Source organism: Peromyscus eremicus, chromosome 10 (genome assembly GCF_949786415.1).
Source record: "Peromyscus eremicus chromosome 10, PerEre_H2_v1, whole genome shotgun sequence".
Lineage (NCBI taxonomy): Eukaryota > Metazoa > Chordata > Mammalia > Rodentia > Cricetidae > Peromyscus > Peromyscus eremicus.
Genome location: NC_081426.1, coordinates 75,416,003 through 75,440,901, shown reverse-complemented (window position 1 = coordinate 75,440,901; position 24,899 = coordinate 75,416,003). Strand labels below are relative to the sequence as shown.

The 24,899-nt window shown below is 35.3% G+C and overlaps 1 protein-coding gene across 9 annotated transcripts in view; it reads left to right on the top strand.

Annotated features, from left to right (window-relative positions):
• Epha5 (EPH receptor A5) overlaps positions 1-24,899 on the top strand; it is a 331,554-nt gene that overhangs the window by 243,178 nt on the left and 63,477 nt on the right. For 6 of the 9 annotated variants that reach the window (XM_059275137.1, XM_059275136.1, XM_059275135.1 and 3 more), the window contains 2 exons: positions 6,871-7,030; positions 9,993-10,098. In XM_059275137.1, coding sequence (XP_059131120.1) covers positions 6,871-7,030; positions 9,993-10,098 — 266 coding nt within the window. The remainder of the gene's footprint in view (positions 1-6,870; positions 7,031-9,992; positions 10,099-24,899) is intronic. The other 3 variants (XM_059275133.1, XM_059275130.1, XM_059275138.1) reach the window with 1 other exon arrangement.

The window sequence follows — 24,899 nt, the reverse complement described above, 5'->3', positions numbered from 1 at the left end:
TTGTCACATTCTGTGGAGGCTGCACATGGATAAAGATGTATAGTCAGCTTAACTGATTTCACTTTGGGGACTACTGAAACCACGTGGTGGTTAAATAACCTTGCACTTGAAGCATGAGGAACTGAGTTTGGATTCGCAAAACCCATATAAATGTCAAGTGGATGTGACCGCCTTCCTGCAATTTCTGCTTTAGAAAGCAGAGTAAGAGGGTCTCCAGAGAAAGCTGGCCAATGACATATACGACGACATTGGTGAGCTCTGGATTTGACTGAGAGCCTACCACATTGGATAAAGTGGATGGGAAATCAGAATGTTTCTCTGCATCAAGCTCTGGCCTCTGGAGTATCATGTATATGTATATCCACATAAATGCACACATGTGCACATTCATCCACATGTGTACACATGCTCAGCATGTACACACACACACACACACACACACACACACTCACAATGAAAAAAAATGTAAGTAAAAGATAGATCATACAAGATTTTGAAAAGTGTAGTGAATATTCAGCCTGTTGATTTTCACTAGTGAGTGCGATACCACACAAGGAAAATTATGTTTACTTATGTCTGGTAGCTATCACAGTAACAGTTGTGTTAAAGTACTGGAAATCACACACACACACACACACACACACACACACACACACATACACACATCCATAAAAACTGTCTAAATTTCTATATTTGAAATTTGAGGCAAAAATAGTAGAAATACATTCTTTACATTCTTTGTTTTCAAGATTCCTCATGTTTCTCTGAATAACTTACGTCTTAAGTTTGTATCTACATTTGCATACAGTTGTTATCTAAAGCAGGTAAACATCCTCTTACTTTCTTTTGACTCTATAATCAAGTAAGCTATGGAAAATAGAATTAAGGCTGGACAAGGTGGTGAATGCCTTTAACACCAGCACTCAGGAGGCAGAGGCAGGCAGATCTCTGTGAGGTCGAGGCCAGCCTGGTCTACAAAGCAAGTTCTAGGACAGCTAGGGCTGTTACACAGAGAAACCTTGTCTTGAATAAAAAAATAGAATCCAATTGTTAGAAACTCAGAGTAAGTTTATAATCTCTACTATTATGTTGGCATATGTGATTGAAATACTGGAGTGATCATCTATCTATCATTCTACTTCTCTATCCTCTGACAATGTGATTTTTGTGTAGCTTCGACATAAATAGCATGCCTTTAGAATAATCTGAGTTCTAATAAAGATTTTAAGAAGTTAGACATTGCAAGGAGGAGGGGCTTGGATCTGCCTCAACTGAGTGTACCAGGCTCTGCTGACTCCCCATAGGTGGCCTTGCCTTGGAGGAGGTGGGAATGAGGCGTGGGTTGGGGGGAAGTCTAGGAGGCAGGAAGGAGGAGGAGGAGGAGGGAATCTGTGGTTGGTATATAAAATGAATAAAAAATTTCTTAATAATAATAATAGAGAAAAAAGAAGTTAGATGGATGCTCAAGCCAGTACCAATAGGTGAAGTGGAGCCCTTGACTCAAATGTTCTGGCTCTCTGCTGGTTGGAGAACATTGCAGGAGCACAGAAGGGAGTCCCAGTGGAGTGGAATGAGGGAGCTGCTCTTAATAGATGCTCAGAAACTCACAGGGGCATAATTTCACTTTTAGGGAAGCAAGAATGGGATGGAAAAAAAATTGTGTTCCCTAAAAACCTTCCCAACACAGAACTTTCGAAAAGGAGGATGGACCTTTTCATCGACACGCGAAATGCTCTGATTAGACAATGAAAATTACTTACAAATCTAAGATTCTTTGTGCATACAGAATAGAAGAGTCTAAGAAAATGGGGTCGATGATAATTTTCATAGTTTTTAGGGATTTGAAAATGGCTTCTTTTGATTGTTAATTCTACAATTAACTATGTGGATCTTATTTAAGGATAACACAATATAAGGAATATGAAGCAGTGAGAGCTGCCTATATCCTACATCTAGACTTCTAATGTCTGCTGTGATGATTCTTTGATCTTGATAATGGGATATCATACTGTCAATTATTATTGAAGCCAGTGTTGCCTGTAACTATTGGATCATACGGAACATAAATGGTGACACTGTTTTGTTTGGGGGATTTTTTAAATCTGTTTTATTTTTGTTGTTGTTGTGTAATTTGCTGAGTTACCATAGAGTATAATCAAATTGATTTCATCAGGCCAACTTCATTCACGTCCCATTAGAATTTCTTCTTATTGTTCTCTTCTTCCACTGTCCTTCCTGGTACTGTGTTATCCACACCAAAAATGTAGTTTTGAATGCATCAAAATGCAATAAGAGATAACTTTAGAGAAGAAATTATTTTGCAGCATGGATGACAGCATTTCTTGTCAGAAATTGGGGTTAACATGGTAGAATGTAGTGGCCTCAATGATTCCCAATTCTCTGGTTCTAGTAATCAGAAACTGCGTTTGACTTCTAGACATCTACAATATGAACACATTCTATATGTAATAATTTATAAATTAAGAATACATTTTCTACTTGCTTTTGTAATTTTTACTACTCTACACAGTGCAAAGTTATATAGAATTAAACATTTATATAAGGAAACACAAACAAAATTTGGCTATAAACATTCTATATTTCTAATCAGTGTACTTAAAATGAATTTTAACATATTAAATTATGTAATGGAAACTATTGTTTACATCTTTCCACCAAAAATTATGTAAATAATTATAGGTCACTTAGTGGAAATATGGTTCATTAGCACTAAGACTAAACATTTGATGTGTGTTCGTGTGTCTACTTTGGTTTTCTTCTATTCAATCAATGATGTAGACCAATTAACAATATTTGTGTTTTTACTCCCCAAATCCCTTCCATGCCTCCCTGGTTAGCAACCTTGGCTTTATCTACCAGGTTCCAGCTTATGTACATGATTCAGTATGAGCGAGGATGTCTGCCTCTTTCATTCTTTAGGCTGCTGCTTCTGTTAGAGACAGATATTAAATGTGTCTTGGGAAGAGTTGCTTTCTGTTGCTATTCCTGCTGAATGCTATCCGTGTTCTGGAAGATTTTCTTGAAAGGAGAATTTCTTTTCCAGTTATCGGAGTTTCAATATGATTTATTTTTTCTTAGTTTGCATTTAATGGTATCCTACTATGTTTTATTATTATTATTTATATATCTCTTTATAACTGAGAGTAAGAAAAATAATCTGAAGGCAGGGGAAATCCCAGTTGGAAAAGTACTTGCTGAAATGTTTGAAGGCCTGCTTTTGATAACCAGAACCCATGTAAAAATTCCACGTGTGCTGATGCTTGTAATTCCAGTGCTCTGGAGGTTGATCCAGGAAGCTCTCTGGGGCTTCCTAGTCAGCAATCTTTCTTAATTGATTTTGAATTTGAAGTCAATGAGAGATTGTCTCAATGTAGCTAGATGGCATTTCTGAGGATGCCACTGAAAGATTGCCCTCTGGTCTTCAGACACATATGCACAAGTGCAGATGTGAACCTGTGTATATATGTATACACATCAGCATTCACAGGTGCATACATACACACATATTTAAAAAAATGATTTAACTTGGGGAAAATGGTTTCTATATGACTAGGGTAAAATACACTAATAATAACTTGCCTTTGTACACTTTTAAAATTGACAATGCATGTAGTATTTGGTAGAAGTTATAAACTCCTTTTGTTAATGTTATTAATTCCCTTAACTTTTATCAAGTCAAATTATTAAACATTCTAATATATACATAAAGATTATTCTAACACTTCCAGAAGGAAAAAGGATAATGAGCCTTTACACCATGTTGAGGTGGGGATTTTGGTAGATTTCCAGAGCTCATTTGGAACCTTCAGAGTGACACCAATCTTTTATTGGATGGCTTTTGGCCAGCCACAGGTGGCACAGCCTTCTAGGGCACACACACACTTGCCAGCTGGCACATCTACCCACCATTGCCCTGCTCTAATAGAGGTCATTGGACTCCTCTGCTCTGGCCTGGTGATGGGCCTCTTGCCATCTCTTAATTAAAGGCAGAAGAAAAGGAAAAGCTGCCCCTTGACAGGATGTTTGCCAGCTGGCTTCCTTAGCTGGGCCCTCCCCTCACTCCATGTGAGCAGTGTTCACAGAGCAGCTGGGGAATGCAGCTCATTGGCTCAGCTGGGGCACCAACGCAGTGAACACCCCTGCCCTGATCTACTATTTGGCAGCCAAGTGCTGGTGGTTGCTGATGAGGTATATATAGAGTTTGTGATAAGATGAAAATTAGCCTGTTACAGTGATTTTAAAAGTGGAATAGAAATATATTTTGTAGAATGCGAAGATTATTCCAGTATATATTAATAGGTTTTAATCAATTACATACAGTCTTTGCTAAATTGTTTTTTAAAATGTAGTGTTGAGCTAATTCAGCAAGACGAAGTGCAATCAGATGCTAGATAGAGAACAGCTAAGATACGTTAATCCTAAAAACAAACAACTCTGTCTTTTGTGCATCTGATGTTATGTCACACATTATTTCAAATATCATATCTGTTCTCATGTAATGACTTTAAAATTATTTTTGGTAAAAAAAAAACATTCAATATATTTACAGAATGCATTTATTCTACATTGTTGTTCTTCATTAGATTCAACCACACAAGCTTTTGAGTAATCAAATTTACCTATTTAATGTGTTGTGATTTTCCTCTCAAATGTATTGATAGACTTTCACTTCCATTTTAAATAAAAAAAATCTGAAGTCTAGAGTCTGATAGATACACGTTAACCATATATTTGGAATTTGAATATCAATATTCCTGTGCTCTTAAAAAACTAATTCTGATTTTATATTAAAAACTTTATTGTTTTATGAGAAAAGAAACTCAAAATTTATGACAAATACATCTTAATATGACAGTCGTTTTTACTAGATTTCTTTTCACACGGTTAAACTTGTTTGGAATAGATGAAAATAATATTAGCAAACAGATATTTAATCATTTCCTACAGAAAGTTATTGCTACAATCACAGCCAAACTGCAAAGTTTACTACTGAGAGCTGATGGTATTTGGGCTCAATATGGAAAGATAGTGAATAATATAATCAGGTTTATTCAGTCATAAACTTGAACATCCTCTGAACTCTCAGTAACTACAATAGATCATAAAAAGTAGTTTATAATATTTAGGAACAGCTCAAAGAATGACTGTTTTCTGTTCCTCTTCTCCTAGCACTAACACAATAGATAGTAGAAGGCGAGGAAGGGCTTATGAATAAAGAAACTGGTATTTAAGGTTTACCTTCTGACATTTCATTATGTACTTTAACGCTCTTATAAAAATAGTAATAGAATTCCTTCAGTACTTTACAGATTAAGTTCTTAATCTATACATTAAAAACTAAAGATCAACACCAGTCCAGAATGAATCAGAAAACCTATTTCTATTAGAAATAAGTCAGACCATCATAATTTAGAGATGAATTTGGATATGCCTAGGTCCGTGATGGTTTAATATGTTGCAGCATAGTAATGAGGACTGATTCACTGCTTTAAAAGAAGGGGGCTTGCAGGTTTGTGTTTTATGTAGTATTGGTGGTGATACAGAAAAGTGCTTAGATGTCACCTTGCTTACGTAGAATTAGGAAAAGTTGAGCTTCCCTTAGATCATGTATGTTAACCCGTGAAGTGTCATCATGTTCATTATTTGTTTTATTCTTACCTCATGCTGAGGAAGACACTCAGGCAACAGGTCCTATTCCAAGGTAAAAATGGAAGTGAAAGTGAATCAATCTACTGTAACATAGCATGTCAGCCTGTGATTAGAGTGTCATGGTAAATGTTGCCCTTTAAACTCAAGACACAGGGAAGCCATAGGTTGGGTGGGGACTTCTGTTATCATCCCTCCAACAGGAGGAGATTTCCTTTGTTTAGCTTCCAATCTCTTTTCTGTTCTAATTCTAATAACTAAGTTACTAGTCTCTACTACAGTCGGACCTGTTTTAAAATGAAAAAAAAAAAAATGTCCTGTGTTTTTGCAGTTTTCTTTATTGCTTCCTGTTTAGATTAAATCAGTCAAAATTAAAGTTTGTTGGAAGTTCTTATTTTATCTCACAAGCTTTAAATATAATTAAAAATCAAATTCATAGAAGATTTAAAGCTTACATATAATCTGAATACTCAGGAGATAATATCAGCATTCTGGAGGGCTAGTGAACATGTCAGAGATTTTACAAGAAGGCAGACCTACAGAAACAGGCACATACATAGTCATAGCAAAAACACAGTCTCCTGAGGAATACTTTCCTGCAATGTTATTAAAGATTTAGTGTGTGTGTGTGTGTGTGTGTGTGTGTGTGTGTGTGTGTGTGAGAGAGAGAGAGAGAGAGAGAGGAGAGAGAGAGAGAGAGAGAGAGAGAGAGAGAGAGAGAGAGAGAGAGAGAGAGAGAGAATGTATGAATGTATGTATGCCATGGGGTTTCAGGAGCCCATGAATGTAAGAGGGCATTAGACTCCTTGAAACTAGAGCTACAAGTGGTGGTGAGCCATCCGGTGGGTGTTGGGAACTGAACCTGAGTCTTCTGAAAGGCCTGTAAATGCTCTTAACAGCTGAACCATTTCTCTAGGCCCACCTTACAATATTATTAAATGTTATAAATTTATTATTGCCCAATGTATATTTGATAGATCGTAAATACAATGTCATCAAAATGGTTAAGTTCTGGGAGACAACATTTGCTAACAAACTAAAGTGCTTCAGGGGTAGCAGAGAGATCTTTGGTTTTGTTTTCAATGTGCATATAATAGAAAGTCTTTGAGTTCTGGTCCAATTTATGAGATTTCTGTTTTGCTGTCAGTAATTCATGTGTTGAAGACTGATTTTTGTTCCCCCATGTTACATGTGCCATCCAAGGACCAGGAGACCAGCTACACAATTATCAAGTCTAAAGAGACCACCATTACTGCCGAAGGCCTGAAGCCTGCGTCTGTGTATGTCTTCCAAATTCGAGCACGGACAGCAGCAGGCTACGGTGTCTTCAGTCGAAGATTTGAGTTTGAAACCACACCAGTGTGTAAGTCATTTTAATTACTGTCAACCCCTGTCTCTGTAATGGTTACCAGAAGAGAGTCTGCAGATCGATAGGCTCCCGGGGCTCTCTGTCAGCTTTTCTGCCGTCCCTCTCTCCAGTTCTGACCCCTTCAGGTAGGAGGCCTCTGCCATCCTATAATGGTAGGTCTGGGGGTTAACACTGCGTGACTTGCCTTCCCGCTTTGGTCCACTGGGAGCTGCTACTTCAAGCATCTTAAGAAATGTTTAAACCGTGCTTTTAAAGACTTCGTTCCCCCAGGTGCCATGCTTTATTGAATTATTGCCATTTACTTTTTACTTGTTTTATTGAACTATGCTACTTTAGTCTTTCTAAGAAAATTCTACAGGGAGCTTTCCTTAAGCATTGAATCTGACAAGAAAATGGTGCTTTCAGGATCCAATCTGATTTCCTAAAGTAAAAATTAAATTTGTGTCAGAATCTTGGAATGGAGAATCTGGAAATGGTTCTGAAATGCTCTTTGGTGCTCACTTCTTGTTTAATTTCATAAAACATAACCTCAGGCTTCAACAAATGATTTTCCATCACTTGTCCTAAAGCCAATACATTACAGCTAAATTAGAAGACAAAAGCATGCTTTGTTTATGCATGAAGGAGCTGTACTATTAGTTTTCTGTTAAGGCAGTAATACACATGAGGATTGTGAAACGGGGTGTGTGTGTGTGTGTGTGTGTGTGTGTGTGTGTGTGTGTGTATGTGTATGTGTCTTCCTGTGTGTATGTGTGCATGCACAAATACATGTGTGCATGTGTAAGTGTGTGTGTCTGTTTCTGTGTATGATGTGCATTCACACATGCACATGTTCGTGTACATGTGGGTGTTCTTAACCCAGCTCCATAATTTGCAATGGAAAAGAAAACACACAGTTAAAAAGTAACAAAATGAGAGTTTAATTATTGGATTAATGTTATGATTATTAGAATAATTATTAAAATACAGTTTCAGTAAACTCATATGGCATGGCCCTCTAGGAACCTACATTGCTTCTGTTTAAAGCCTCTCTAATTGATTTACATAAATAATTTTTATTAAATGATGAACAAGCTCCTTCATGCTACCCCACTAGATATTATAAAGAAAAAAATGTTAGTGATAGAAATTAGCTATTTCTTTCCTATACAAAAAAATTGTGTGACTTGAGTTTAATTAAAAGTATAGAAATTGGAATCTAATGCTTAACTGTCAGACAAACTTTTAAATATATTTAATACTATGTATTTATGAAGTCATAAAGATACAGTCTGGAAAATGAATTAATTATTAAATCTCTTACTTTAAAATGGCTTTGTTATAAAAGATATGTTATGGAACCTACTTATTGTAATTGTTTTTATTGTATGTATCTTATATTAGTATTCAACACTGTAGTAGCCTACAAACTCTAGGAACAGAGTACATAAAAACATTATGCATGTATAAAGTATTATACATATGTGACCGAAATGGGTTTTGATGCTTTATGATTACATATGTAGATGTAACCAACCTTCTTATTAAATAAGAAACACAGAACCAATGCAAAGAAGAAAGCCAAGAGGTCAGAGCTAAGAGCTAAAACCTTACCCTTCCTCCTGCAGTGGTCCTACCTCTCCGAACTCACTACCCCTGTGTTAATGTCTTTATATAGTGTTCCTGTTCTGCCTTCTCATTGGTTGTAAACCCAACCACATGACCGCCTCGTCACAGCCTGTCTGTATAGGCCTCCAGGTTTTCCTTGCTTGGTATTGAGATTAAAGGCATGTGTGTCCAATAATGGCTGTATCCCTGAACACACAGAGACTTACCCAGCTCTGCCTACCAAGTGCTGGGATTACAAGTGTACGCCACCACTGCCCTGCTTTCCTATGGTTTGCTAATAGCTCTGACCCCCAGGCAACTTTATTTATTAACATACAAATAACATTTTAATACAAATAAAATATCACCATATTTACATAAGTCAAAATTTTCATTTTATATTAAATTCTGCTATGAATGTGATGGTGACATGTTCAACCACCTGTGTTCTTTAGGCATTCAATACTTCATTCTTTACTTTTATTAAATGTTAATTTTGGAGTATTACAAATTCATTCCAGAGGGTAAAAGTCCATCATGGCAGCAACATACAGTGGTAGGAGGAGGAAGCTGAGGGAACATCAAACGTCTAGCATGAAGCTCAAGATTTTAACTCTCAGACCTACTCCCAATGACGTGCCTTCTCCAGCAAAGCTGAACTTCCTAAATCCCCACAAAGAACTCTACCAATTGTGGAACAAATGTTCAAATAGCTGAATATACTGAGGATATTCTCATTCAGCTCACAAAAATCTGTCCTTTGTTTCTAATGTTTTGTCAGGTCAAATGTTTTATAAGTAGCCATATTAGTTTTACGTACTTCATAGCTGATTTATAAAATATGGTGACATATTATACTCTATGTGGAGTTATGCTATTAAATTATATATAGACTATTGGTATTGCATTTTATTCCAGCAAGGTCAAAGTCCCATTATTTTAGACATTCTGTTACAGGAAAGAATTCCTGTGCTCATATATTTTTTTGCTAGAGAACAATGTTCAAACTCCAGAAATGTCAAAGTTTGAATATTCAATATTTTCTTATATACATATGTGTGTTTGAAGTCATAGACAATACTCCCTTCTACCTTGCAAGATTCAAGTACTGTAGTACTGTACAATCTGCATTCTATTTTTATTATAGGGAGAAAATAATTAGTGACTACTGTGGCTTTTGATTTATATTTGGTGAGTAAATATTTCCTCCTTCAGAAGCCTTCTGAAAAACAGATATTACGAAGTAACCTTAGCTGGATGTGGGTGAATTGTTTAAACCGTGAATCAATGACCTGCTGTGAAGCAGCTCACATTTTGAATGCATGTGGTGTCTTTAACTACAAGCTCCTTTTTCTATGTCTTCTATCAGCAGTTGCAGCATCCAGTGATCAAAGCCAGATTCCCATCATTGCAGTGTCGGTGACAGTGGGAGTCATCTTGTTGGCAGTGATGATTGGCTTCCTCCTCAGTGGCAGGTAAGGGAGGAAAGAGTTTCTGAACCTTTGCAGCTGCTCTCTCCCTCACCTTGATCCAACTACGTGGCTGTTAAGCACATCCTAAAACAAATCAAAGAAACAGCATGCCAGTAGATAATGTCTACGTGTGCCTTCGTTCTTAAGTTTTATCTTGTCCATATTGCTGTCAATTGTTATCATATACTTTCTCTCCTTCTGAGACAGACTCTACTCTCCACAGAAACAGTACTAACATGATATCACTTACTCGGTGATTAACAAACCAATACAATCGTTTCTAACACAATGCATTGCTAATTCTGCATATTTTCTATTTCAAAAGAATGTATCATTGCCAGATTCAGTTTTAGTCACTGTTTAGGGAGTCTGAGGCAGCTGTCTGCTAGTCATTTGAGGAATAGGATTAGTATTTATATTAGGCATATAGTCTGGAGTAAATATATATATATATATACATACATACATACATATATATGTATATATATAGGAAATTAGCAAACTTTGCAATGACTGCTTTCATTTCAATTACTGAGTGATTTTAACGTGGACACATCAATTGTCATGTATACTTACTGAATATGAATTTCACTAAATGCTAAGTAAACAGATAACACAATACTATATATTGCATGCCTACATTTTCCAGTTTGAAAATGAGAGATAGAACTCCAGAGGTCGTTTAATTCAGGTGTTTTATGGCAATAAGTTGAGCATAATAAACTTTCCTAAAGGTATATATGAATGAATGAATAAATAATGTATTGTTTTCCTATAGCAAATATATTTCATATTTTAATTGAAGCAGTTATTAGGCATATTAATGAGGGCTACTTATTTAGAAATGTAATGTGATGTCACTAGACCATTTTGAAAACCAACATAGTTGAAGTTGACAACATGGGAATATATGATAAAGATTCAACAAAGTCAGAAAATCAATTTATCTTCAATTTTCTGAAAAACATATGCTGTAATGTATTACTTAACATTGATTCTAGAAGAGTAGTTTCATTTTCGGAATTTATAACTGATAGATAGCTCATGTTCTTTTGAGGAAGATTAAACACAAGGCGCCCAGGGTAACTGCTCTCTCCTGTCCCACATTTCCCTTCTCTCTGAATTTAATTGAGGAAGAACGTGAGCCAACTCTTCTGTTCCTGGTGGGATAAGTCCACTTCATTAACCCTTTCAAAAAACAAAACTTTGTAATCAAAAGAATAGCAAATTTTCCGATAGGGAGCCAGAGGTTCTAATGTTTTATAAACAGTTTCTTTTTTGTCCATGAAAGTTTTGCATTGTGTTAAGTTTGCTTTCTTTCCTTTTAAGAAATTTTGGAGTTTGTTTACATTTTGACAGAAATGTCTTTAGCATTTGTACTTTATTCTGCATAGAAAAATTAGTCTGTGCCTGGACACATCTACACATCTACCTCAAATTTAAGTCATGTTACCTTTGGAAAGCTTTTCTATCTCCTTAAAGCATTTAAATGTCACAATTTTTGTTTGGACTTAAGTCTTGTCACCTTGTTGTAACTGGATTTTTCCTGAATTAACTCATTTGTGATCTGTTAAACAAAGTGAAACACAATGAAGAAATGTAGCCCAAACCTTGCAAATATTTGGAATATATGTACTCCCTGTCTTAGGGTTACTATTCCTGTGATGGAACATCATGACCAGAAGCAATTGGATGAGGAAAGGGTTAACTTGGCTTATACTTCCTTTTGTAGTCCCTCATTGAAGGAGGTCAGAGAAGAACTAAAACAGGCCAGGAAACCAGAGGCAGGAACTGACACAGAGGCCATGGAAGGGTGCTGCTTTTTGGCTTGTTCCCGATGGTTTGTTCAGCCTGCTATTGTATGGAGCACAGGACCACCAGCCCAAAGTTGGCACCATCCATAGTGGAATGAGTCCTCCCCAGGCAAGCACTAATTAAGAGTCATATGGAGGCATTTATTTTTTTCAATTGAGGCTCTTTCCTTTCAGTTATTTTCAGCCTGCATCAAGCTGAAACAGAAATAGTGAACACACTCCCTCTCTGTAACAACAACAACAAAAAAAAACGTGACTAAGGTTGTCATCATTCCCCTCTCACCCTGAAATTTTTTTTCATGTATAACTTTTTGAAAAAGATAGGACAACCAGATGTCTCAGGTACATCTTTGCCAATAATTTTGTTAATTGAACATAATTCGATTTCTCAATGGTGCAAAATAAATGATTCAATTATATATTAATATGTTGCAAAATATTAATATCACTTATGTGCAAAATTTAATGATAATTTAAATCAATATGTGAATTAAAAGAAAATACACTTGCAACAATGGCATTTTAAATTTGTATGCACAATACATAAAAATACATTTTTAGAGTATGCTACAGTGAATGTTACTCAAACTACTGCAAGAAAATGTCAAACTTTCATTCTAATATACATTCAAGATAAAAGAAAATCAAATACAAAGATCCATAATCCTTTTAGACATCTCCTGGCTGACTGTCTTTTAGATCCTTTCCAGCTAGATGTGGTTTCAGAATATATGTAATTTTGTTAATCCTGAAAAACAGCAGTATTTTTTATGAAGTAGAAAATGATCACCTCATTGAAAGGTATTTATTTTCCATAGGGCGTTTACTTCAAGGCTTACAATTTTCCTTTTACTATATTATTTCTCAATAATGTTTAAACTCCCATATGACATCACAGAAGAACTGACACTCTCCCAACAAACTATGACTAATTATCTCAAGATTAAAGCTTAAACTCTCTGAAATGTAAGCAAACTGTAACTGATCTTTAATCTTTCTCTTTCATCTCAAAAGTATTGAACACAGATGGGCTCTTTATAGCATGAGTTGGGTTCTCTCCCTTACATTTACTGTTTCCTAAGTGATGTTGTTAAATCCATGGCTTTTGTGAGATTTTCATTTCCACAAGTCTCTAGTTAGCTGGGGGACAGTGCCGCTCACTATTGCTTTCTTCTTTCTCTAAGTCATTTTCCCCTTAAATTTCCGCTATAAAACACAGTGGCCTAAATTATGAAAATTGACTCTGACACATTTCTTAGTCCAATCTAAAACTCAAATTATAATTTAAGTATACAGAACAAAAGGTAAAATTGACTATATGGAAGTGATTGTTCTATTTGACTATTCAGATTTCATGAAATTAAATAATGGTTAATGATATTTTTGTTTCTGAATTCTACATTTTTCATATGTTTTCATATTTAGTTACATCACGAGAAAATTGGAGATTTTCTTTTTACTTCAAATTGGTTATCAGAGACCATCTAGAGTTAAGAAACACACATTATTATATGTATGCTCAGTCATGCTTATTTATACCTACTGTTGTACATAAAGCCCAAAAGCTTAAAGCCTTTTGCCAATTTTGAAATGGGAAAATAAAAATCAAGGGAAATATCCAGAAAAAGAAAATGGATTTGTTTTTACTGCATGGTCTTTGATGAGATTTTTTTTTTTAAAGACTATTCATTTGTGACTTTCATGTTAAGATGTTCCTAAGATGATAAATTCAGTATGAAAAATGGCTTACTGCCTAGAAAATGTTGTTTTTTGGACCAAAGTTCTTCTCTTGTGTATTCTGAGTATGTGACGAATATATACCTAGACTTAGCTGCTCTATGATACTGCTTCAACATCCCATTAAGAAATTGACATTTACTCCTTTATAAACGACTTGTTGACCCCTGGGGTTAGTTAGCAATGAATACACATTGTATGTGTAGCCTAAACTGTAAGAATTAAGACATAGTGTGACATCAGAAACATAGACAATAGTTTTATATGAAACAGCTTTAGCTTTTTCTGATTTTACTTGAAAAATGAAAGTAAAATTTTGTATTTTGCAATTTTCTTCTAATTCCTTAACTACATCAGATTGCAAATGCTTCAGTTGCCGCAGATATCCATTACTATTGTTTATTGATAATCTATTACACATCCCTACAAAGGTTCTTCCTGTGCATTTGAGATAAAAAGAACAATCACTTTTGCTCAAATATTTATCTTTTATTTTAGTAGACCTATAAGTAGACAGAATTTCATAGGGCTGATTAAAATAACAATAAAGGGAACAGACTTTCAATATAATTGGAATCCATATTTTTTCTCATTTGAACATAAATGATGGTCTGATTAATACCCTCATTAATAATGAGCAATAGTTGAATTCTTATAAATAATAATTAGTTCTAAATAGAAAGGAAACAATGATTTCAGAATAAAAGTCCTCAGTGTTCATTTGGGACTATACAGGAATGTTTAATACAAATTTTTATGTATATATATATATATATATATATATATATACTGGAACTTGGGCTACATCTACTTTAAATAATCATGATTTCTTGGGCTAGAGAGCGAACTTAATGGTAAGAGCACTTGCTATTCTTGCAGAGTACCACTCAGAACTCACACAGTGGCTAAAAACTATCTGTAACACCAGTTCCAGGAGATTCAGTGCTACTGATCTCTATACGCATGAGGCAAACATGCAGGAAAATCTCTCATACACATCAAATAAAGATAAATAAACTGTTAAAAGAATAAAGAATTGTGAATGTTTTCTAAGGCTACAGATTATTTTAAACTTCTGAGGAAGTTTTTTGCCTAATGCAAATAATAAGATAATAATATTGTCAGGAAAAATTGTAATATTTTTTAACACCAATTATGCAAGATCCATATAGGTACCATTCTTAGGACTTCACATGTCCTGTTTCATCACATCATGTCTCAATGCCGAATCTGTCTAATTCATTGCTAATAAAATTATCTCCCTGCTTTTTCTTGAACATTGTTGAGAATGTCCTTCTTTAAGACTTTTTTTTAACTGTCCTTTCCTACAGTTTCATACTTCATTCCCTAGAGAGCTACATGGCTTATGCATTATTTCTTCCAAGTCTGTATAGCATATTATACTTTCACAGACTCTTAAAAGATAATACATGGTTATTTTTTCTGCCTACTACAAATGATTTCTCAAATGTATGTCTCCATCTGATTTTTTATCTTTCTCTTTCAGTAAAATCTAAGACACAAGATGGTAGAGAAAGTAGGTACTTTGTGTGTGGAGGCTGTGTGTGAAGGGATGAGTGACTTTGAGTGCCCAGGTGCCATATGCATATATGAAAGTCAAGGACAACTTTACAGCAGTTGACTTTCTCAAATTTTTTTTTGAGTCAGGGTCTCTCCATTTGTTTCTGCTACTACACTGTGCACTTCAGTCTATCAGCCCTATAAGCTTCCAACAGGTTCTATTCGTCAGTTCCATGTTTCAGTAGCAGTGTGTTAATTACAGATGCTTGTCTCCCACATCCAGCTTTCTCTGAGTTCTGAGGAGTATACTCCAATTGTCAGGTTTGTAAGGCAACTGCTTTTACCTGCAGAGCCATCTTTTGGGTCCTTCCTTTTCTTTTCATTATAGAAACTTACCATAACTTGTAATCATGAAGTTTGTCAACTGTTGTTAATAAAATTCCTGATGTTATTCTGCTAGAATAAAGGATTAACATTCAAAAACTTTTCAGAATGATCAATAAAATTAATAAACTGCTTCTTAGAACTTATGACCATTGATTTATAAGAATGAAGTGAATTATTCCTCTTTCTCTGGATTACCTGGTAAATAGTACTTCATCTCAGCTCATTTCTAGTCTCACCAATGCCATCATCGTTCCTGATTTTGCTAAAGCTTGTTAACTTCACTTCTATATACCCTTAAAACACCCTACATATGGAATTTCTTTCAGTTATTGTTTACAATTCCAGTTTTCACTTGTTTGTTTATGTTTTAAGACATGGTTTCTCTTTGTGGCCCTGGCTATCTTGGGATTAGATTATGACCAGGGCAGGCTAGTCAAAAACTCAGAGATCTGACTGTTTCTGCCAACCAACTGCTGGGAATTATCAGAGATACTGTATCTAATATTTTCATCTGAATGATATGTATATCAGAGAGGAATATGCAGCTAAAGAGTTATAAGAGTCTGTGAAGCTATAGGAGAGCAACTCATGTTTGGGTTATTGATGACTTTACTGTGCTGAGCTTTGATTTCAGTGCTCTTTTTTTATTATTTTTTTATTTTTTTATTTAATTTTTTTAATTTTTATTTTGCAATACAATTCAGTTCTACATATCAGCCACGGATTCCCTTGTTCTCCCCCTCCCGCCCCCCTCACCTTTCCCCCAGCCCACCCCTTATTCTTCATTTTCAAAGCCAATGATAACAAATTTAACAAAAGCTTTAAAAAACAAAACAAAACAAAACAAAAAAAAAACCTCAAAGATCTCTAAAGAGTAAGTTGATAAGCATGATGATGCCCATTAGCAGAAAGGATGATGAACTAATTCTGTTTATGAATGGTCCAGCACAGCACAGAACATGATGCTCACTCTAAAGCATTACGAACCGAGAATAAGGAGAGTGGATCTCACTCTGCATATAGTCTGACATTCCCCTTTTCTTGAACCAAATTTCTACTCACTTCTCAATGTTTAAATTTTGGCCACATGTCAAGACCTGTAACAACCATTCTTTCTGTGTTAAAGTCTCCTCCATTCTTTATCTAAAGCCTTCTCTCTTTCCACTGAAACATTACAATAAGTCATCAGCTATTTCTCAGATAAATTTGAAACTTTCCACCCTAAGCTGTAGTTCATTATGTGTCTATGTTCTTTCTTCTGTCCATAAAAAAAGGACGGAGAGATTTCTGTGGCTTTCAAACTTACTGTAATTGAATGTGTTACTTACTCATCAACTATGGAATTAAAAATCAACTGTGCATCAATCACCGTTTGAAGTGATTTGCCCGTTATTAATGATAGCAGTTTGGAAAAAATAGTTATGTTAGTAACTCCAACATATGATTTATAGAATCTCTGACCCATAAATGTTTTCTCTTTGTAAATAATAAATAAATAGTGATTTCAAGAAATATTACATAAGATTTTAAAAAAAACAGCATATCATAACATTTTTGACACCTAGCTGTTCTAATGTCAGCATTCACTAGTAAGTAGCAGTGACTTTTATAAACAATAATATCGATAAAGACTTTTTTATTATTCCTCTTAGGTCATGATAGATAAATTGTTAATTTTGACTTCTCCAAAGTAACTGAGATTATATAGTTTTAAACCTGTGAGATTTTTAAGAAGAAAATTATATAAAAATATTTTAATATAGCACTATTTAATTTTGGATAGTGGTAAATAAACATATTTATAATCTCACATACCATCAATAATTTTATAAAACAGTTCACTAAGAGTAAATCTCAGTGGTTTGTGAGTCGTCAATAGATGTGATTCATAAACTGTAATATATCCAGGCAAACATATTGATTTAATACTGAGAGTTGTTATCCAAATCTATTTTCATATAATTACATGTGGTTTGTTTTCATTCAAAACCTCTTAAGAAATAATTAGCGAGCAGATCATAATTTATTACTGACTGACAAATGAGACAAAGGCAGAGTGGTGCTCGGAACACTGGGAGCACAGAATAACTAATTGCCCACTGTGGGGAGTCAATCATCCTAGGATACTGACCCTAACAGGGTTATTGGCTCAATTGCTCAGCAGTATGGCATATCCCACCTGCGATTTCTCACAGATCAAACATATAAACATTACTGCATATCTCAGGACGTTGTATTGAATCAAACATTTCAAAGGAAAAACTCTGTGGTACTGAGAAAAGTAATCGATGACAGTGATTTGCAATAGTACAGACTGTCTTTGGAGAGAATCTAGAGATGATTCTATTTCACCTGTTCAAGAGCACATGCCAAAGTCATGCCTTTTCCTGCATGTTCACTGCCTAAGCTCCATTTCTGTAAGACAGTAAGTGATTCATTGGCATTTGAGGTAGACATAGGTAGCAGCCAGAATAAGGTATGCTCTAGAAGTTCCTGCTGTGTCTGGGAATTTCATCAGATCTTTTGCAAGGCACAATGCCATGAGCTGCCACAGGTAACTGAGAAGCAACTCCATGGTGAAAATCAATAGCATTTCCTTGGGCCCAGAGATAGAACTTCTACAGCAGCAACAACAGCAAAAATAAATTTCCTAAGAAATTTCTGGGAAACAGAATAAAGTGTTCCAAATGAATTTGAACATTGGCTAAAAGTCATATTGTTTAAGATCTATGTTCTGCATGTTATTGCATGAATCAAAAATCAAATAAATGGTTCTTATAAATTAGATACTCAGTCTCAAACACCTGAATTCTCTATTAAGTCAAAGAACTGTCATCTGATACAGCTATCATTCTATAAATCATAATGTAGTCCAGATTTCTTGCTTACAAAATTCTCTTTGCTTACTCCTTTCTTTTCTCATCTCACAGACAATAATTTCTATGCATTGGGTCTTTGGCATGTATGGACTTTCAAAAGTCCATGCATGTTTTTCTTTCTTGTGGCCACAATCATTAATATGTGTGTGTGTGTGTGTGTGTGTGTGTGTGTGTGTGTGTGTGTGTGTGTTGGTATTAGCTATTATTTAGAGTCCTTTTACTGTTCTTACTTTTGTTAATGACCTGTTATCCTTATTGGTAGTTAAATTTTTGGGACTCACCTGTTTTGGATAAGCATTGTTTGTTGAATTTTCTGTCTTTTGCATGGGGGGTAGATAGATAATTCCCACATAAACAAACACAAATGATGCTCAGGAAAACAAAATATTAATATTCCCATACCCTAAAATGAGAAGATGCATCTTTCCCTGTTTTTGTGCCCACAAGTCAGTAGATTAGAAGAATGGAAAATTCTCAGTCAGTGCCTTTATTGAGGTATTATTATTATCAACATCATCAACATCATCATCATCATCATTATTACTATTACTGTGTGTTTATATGTGTGTGTGAGTGTATGTGTTTTCATGCTGTAGCACTCAGGTTGAGATCAGTAGACAACATTGTGTAGTTGGTTTCTCCTTTCACCTTAATGTGACTTAGGGATTGACCTGGGGTCACTAGGTTTGCCCAGTATGTATCTTTATCTTCAGAGTAGCTCACCAGTCATCAAAATTTAAGATTTCCAAATATAAGTATATTAACAATAAAATTATCTTGGGGTACAGTAAGCTGAAATGGAACAATTAAAATAAATATATTTTAAGGTTATTGTAGGACATTTTTGCTTGATTTCCTTTGTCTGCTCTTTGACCACTCTGTTGTCCCTGCCCCCTGCCCCTGCTCTGGAAGAAACAATTGAGGAACACAACTTAGGACAAGAGGACTTTCTGTGACTTATTGCTTTATAAGGCGCAGTCTATTAGCTGTTGGCTTGCAGAAGACTAGAGCAGTTCACTTCATTAATCAAAGATCAAGGGAAGAAATTCTAGCTCACATTTTGCTAGCTTTTCTCTTCCGTTTTTCCCTTTTATTCTTTTCTCAGTCCATGGTATGATGCTACCACACTCACTGCAGTTCTGTCTTTCTCTGTCTCTCTCTGTCTAGTTCTGTCTGTTGGTCTTTCTCTCTCTTTCATAGTCCTATTGAAACATGATTCCAAAGACACATCAAGAGCATGCCTCGCTATTTCCTATGTGATCCCAAGTCCAATCAAATATGCAATGATGGTTAATCATCGCAATTTCCTCATTTTACTCTAGTTTCCAACCTGAGAGGAGAAATAGCAACAACTTAACAAGTTTAGAACCATCTACATTAGGGAAAACCTCTCCATTTCTTATTTTCATAACTTCATTACTCCTCCATACTGACCTCCAAACTAACCATTCCATAGTTTTCACGTATTCCCTTGTTCACTGTCATCTCTCACTTGCCTCCAAGAGTTCTCTTTCCTTCTGATGTTATGGAATCTGTTACAGACAGTTCTGTGCCTGTTCGATTTTAGTTTCCAGAAGCAAATCTGCACTCCTTTGATTAAAATAATTTTTTACTTGGAATATTTTTGCATCTGGCAAGTATTAAAGTCTTTAAAGCTACTGTAAGTTGAATTGCAACAGGTTTTCAGCACTAGGTGCTTTGTTATTTCTCTTGTTTGATATTTCACTTGTAATACTGAGTGATTCATATTTACCTGATGGGTAAATTCGCTTTCAGCTTTCCTGGTTTCATGGGTGGTCAAGTGGCTCCATAGCTGTGGCCCTGTGATAAAACAGCATGTAATAATAGAGCAAAGTTGTTTAGCCCATCTAAGCCAAGAAGCAGCATCTTATTTGTTAGTTTAAATTTTATAACACTAAAATATTTTTCAGTGTCTGATCAGGTAGATACAATATAGGGATCTTAAATTATAACTATAAATCAAATATGTAATTTAAGTACACTGTATGGCAAGATATGTTTGTGCATGTTTCTATACAATTATATTTATAAAGTAATTGTAAACAAACTTGATCACATTACATTATATAAATAAAACATATGAATTAAATATATAAATAAAATGCATAAAGTAGCTTATAGTTTTCAAGAGAATAATATATAACCTGTGGCTATTCTATAATAAATGTTATTAATAATTTTCTTTCCTTAGCAAACAGAATTTGCTTTCATAGAATTAAATAATTTCTCATAATACATTCTTGACAAAATGCAAGCTTTTCTTGTGTTTTGATAATTTCATTAGAGATGCATAATTTCATTTCTATGGTAGTGTAATAATTAATCTGAGTCTTTAGTCCCTTTAATTTCACCTTTATAGTAGTAACAGGCATGATTCAAATATAGAAATATACAAGTTTTGAGGGTAAATGAACATCATCAAAGCATGTATGAAATTTTCAAAGAATTAATTATTTTAATAAGTTTAAAAGAAATATATAAAACATAGCATAGAAAACAAATATATGTCAGAAACTGAATGTCTTATGTCTTTGAGTTCTTTTCTTAAAAAGCACTCATCTCTTTAATTAGCATCACCCTTTTATTAATACAAGGACATTTTCAAACTGTGTTTTAATCAGATATGATCATAAATAACCCTTGTTTTTTAAGCAATGAAAAATAGAATCATATTTTTGCATATTTATCACTTCTCACTTTTTCTATCTACTTTCATTGATATAAATACAAACCAAATAGCTGGGCGCTTGAGGTCCTGGTGAAAATCATGTACTTCTATGAGGAGCCTGGAGTAGACTGGATTCACAGAAAACAGGAAAGGAGAGATAAAGCCCAGTGGATATGAAGGATCACTTTTGCCTTCTAAAGAGGAAGATAGCTTGTATTTTTGCAGTGTGTATACTACTTTGCTACAAAGTAAATAAAATAAAACCCACTGCATCAAGTAGGCTATATGTTAATGTAGCACGAATCTCAAAAGTTTGAGCAACCAAAGATTGTTTCTTCAGTTAAAAATGAAGTGAAAATACTCAAATCTTATCAATAAAATCCAACCCAAGGCCAGTTATTGGGGTGAATGCTGGAATATCAGAGAAGCAGAACAAGCCACAGCCACCTCACCTTGCCAATTCCTTAGCTGATCCTGTTTCCTCAGACTGGAAGCCTCTGAGTCCTCATCCAAATGGATCTCAGATGAACTGCTACTAAAAGCCTAAAAGCTTAACCAGGCTAGTTCCTGGTTTTCACTCCTTTTATACCTTTCTGCTTCCTGCCATCACTTTCTGGGATTAAAGGCTTTTGTTACCACGCCTGGCTGTTTCCAGTGTGGCCTTGAACTCACAGAGATCCAGGCAGATCTCTGCTTCTGGAATGCTAGGATTAAAGGTGTGTGTGTCACCATTTTCTGGCGTCTATATCTAGTGGCTGTTCTGTTCTCTGACCCCAGATAAGTTTATTAGGGTGCACAATATTTTTGTGGAACATGATATCACCACATGTTAATGCAGCAGTACTTGCTCAGAAAAAGATGTCAATGTATAGCCAAGTGAAAATTTGAATTCATGTGTTGTTTTTGTTTATTGAGCAACCAAAGATTGTTTCTTCAGTAAAAAATGAAATGAAAATACTCAGAAAGAAGCTGAGGCAGAGGCAGCTGATTTTTTAAAAAGGTATTTGATAAGAAGTGATTGAACTAACGTCATTTGCATTTGACAGAGACAGGCAGGCTAGTGGAATAGCTTTCTAGGTGAAAAAGGGGCAGGGGTATGAAATCCTTCACATATGTCCCAAATAGGAGTTGATGGTATGGGAAGGGTTAAAAAGGCTAATAGAAACAGGCTTTCTAGGTGATTTGGCTGCTTCCAGTTAGTTATGAGCCAGAAGTGAGTGAAGGTAAAAACTAAAGAAAGCAGCAGTTATTAATAGTAAGTTTTGACCATTTGATCTGACTGTTAGAGAGGTTTCAATTGTCTTCCTGTGGTGTGGCTTCCCTCCAGCAATGGCTCGTCTCATCGTCCACCACTCCTTCTTCACCCATTGTATTTATGTTCTCATATACAAACAATTTTTTAAAACATAAAGAAGTTAATTCTCACATTCACACATGCAAATATTTCTGGACTATTACATTTTCATGGTGCAAGATACTATTTATATTATATTCTCATTGTGATGCCATAAGAGAATACTTCTTCAATGTTGTATATCATCTTTCTGTGTTATTCAATTCAATAATCTGGAAAGTGGTCTACAGTATCTATCCTTCCTTTCAGTTTTAAAGAAGTGAGTTTAATAATTACAAGAAGCCAAAGTAATAAATAAATAAATAAATAAATAAATAAATAAATAAATAACAGATAAATAGAAAGGTAGATGGAAGGATGGATGAATGGATGGATGGATGGATGGACAGATGAATATAGATAACATAACATCATCAAATCAGGTATGAAAAACTGAAATTTCAGCAGAAATTTACTGTGGAAACCTTGTCATTCAGCCAACTGGAGTTCCCAATAGAGAGAACCCTAGGCAGAACAGTCTTTCCTCAATGATGCTTCCAAGTAGTTGAACAAATAATAGCAGCTGCTAGAGATATGATCATCAAGCTGCCCACTTTCAACTTCAAGCAGAACCCAAGTAGGGGGGGATCTGAAGTTCTTGACCAATCTTTCTCTCCATGTATGGGGCTTTCATGGTTGAACATTAAGCTTCTTTTTCCCATTGTAAGCATTTTTATTTGTTTATATATATATATATATATATATATATATATATATATATATATATGATAAACAATAGTAGTATCAGTTGGAACTGATATGCCTTCTAGCTCAGTGGTTCTCAACTTGTTGGTCATAACTCCTTATGGTTGCATATCAGATATTTACATTTCAATTCATAACAACAGCAAAATTATAATTATGAAGTTACAACAAAATAATTTTATGATTGAGAGTCACCATAACATGAGGAACTGTATTAAAGGGTCTCATCACTAGGAAGGTTGAGAACTACTATCAGTGTTTGTATTCTGTTATTCTCTTCCCTCCCAATCACAGAGTTAGGGCAGCAGCCCAACACTAGACCACAGAGGTATTTTGAGACTAATATAGGTAGGTCTGAAAAGGGGACAAGGTGGCAACCCTGCTTCCAGAGCTGGCTTCTTGTTGAGTTCCAACAATACAGGACAACTTAAAATATGCCTAACATACGTTAAGAGTCACTAATAAAAATTTTAAATTTTAATACTGAAGAATAGTCATCTTGTTTTCTCCTGTTTCTCTTTTTACTTTAAAGCAAACATCAGAGAAATAGGCATTCAATTATGCAAGTCAGTGATATAGAAGAGAAAGGAAGAATGGAAATGTCATTATTCTGATAAACTGACAGACATTATAAATGGATATAATGGGGAATTCTAAAAGAAAATACATGTTTTACAGTGAGCCAGTGAAATCCATATTTTCAAACTTCAGAAGGAGTTTTCTTCTAGTCAGGAATTTGTGTGTTGTGTTGATTTATCTCCATTACTCCTGCCTATGATAAAAACTAGTAAGACATTTAATAAAGTTTCTCTTTAGGATTTGATTGTTTTACTAGTATTGGCACTGGTCAAGGTGATAGAGGTTGTGATGTCTCAATTTTTGTGAGCGTCTATATAGCTTTCCATCCTATGGTTGAATACCTACAAATATAAGGCCCAGGCCTTCCATAATTTCATAAAATATTTATGTAAAGAAGAAAGCACATCTAATATAATTGAATTAGAATTGCTCTTTTTTATTAAGAAAATTTTTTATTCGTTTTACACACCAATCAAAGATCCCACTCTTCCCTCCTCCTGCCCCCCCAATCCTCCCCCTCCCAACCTACTCCCAATCCCCCACACACAAGAAGGCAAGGCCTCCCATGGGGAAGCACATCCACTAGAGGCAAGTCCAAGCCCTTCTTCCTGCCTCAAAGCTGCATGAGGTATCCCAACACAGGTAGTGGACTCCAAAAAGCCCACTCATGCACCAGGGATAGATTTTGATCCTACCGCCAGCACCCCCCCCCCGCCTTCCCCCCGCCCAAGCAGATTAAGCTACACAACTGTCTTACCACGCCTCTAGAGGGTCTAGTTATGTCCCATGCAGGCTCCACAGCCATTGATCCAACTTTCATGAGTTCCCACTAGTTTGGTTTGGTCATCTCTGTAAATTTCCCCATCATGATTCTGATGCACTTGCTCATAGAATCCCTCTTCTCTCTCTTTGACTGGATTCCTGGAGCTCTGCCTGGTGTTTGTCTGTGAATCTCTGCATCAGATTCCATCAGTCACTGGGGAGAAAAGCTCTGTGATGACAGGGTATTCTCTGATCTGATCACTGGGATAAGCCAGTTAGTTCAGGCACCCTCTCCACTGTTTCTAGTAGTCCAAGCTGGGGTCATCCTTGGAGATTCC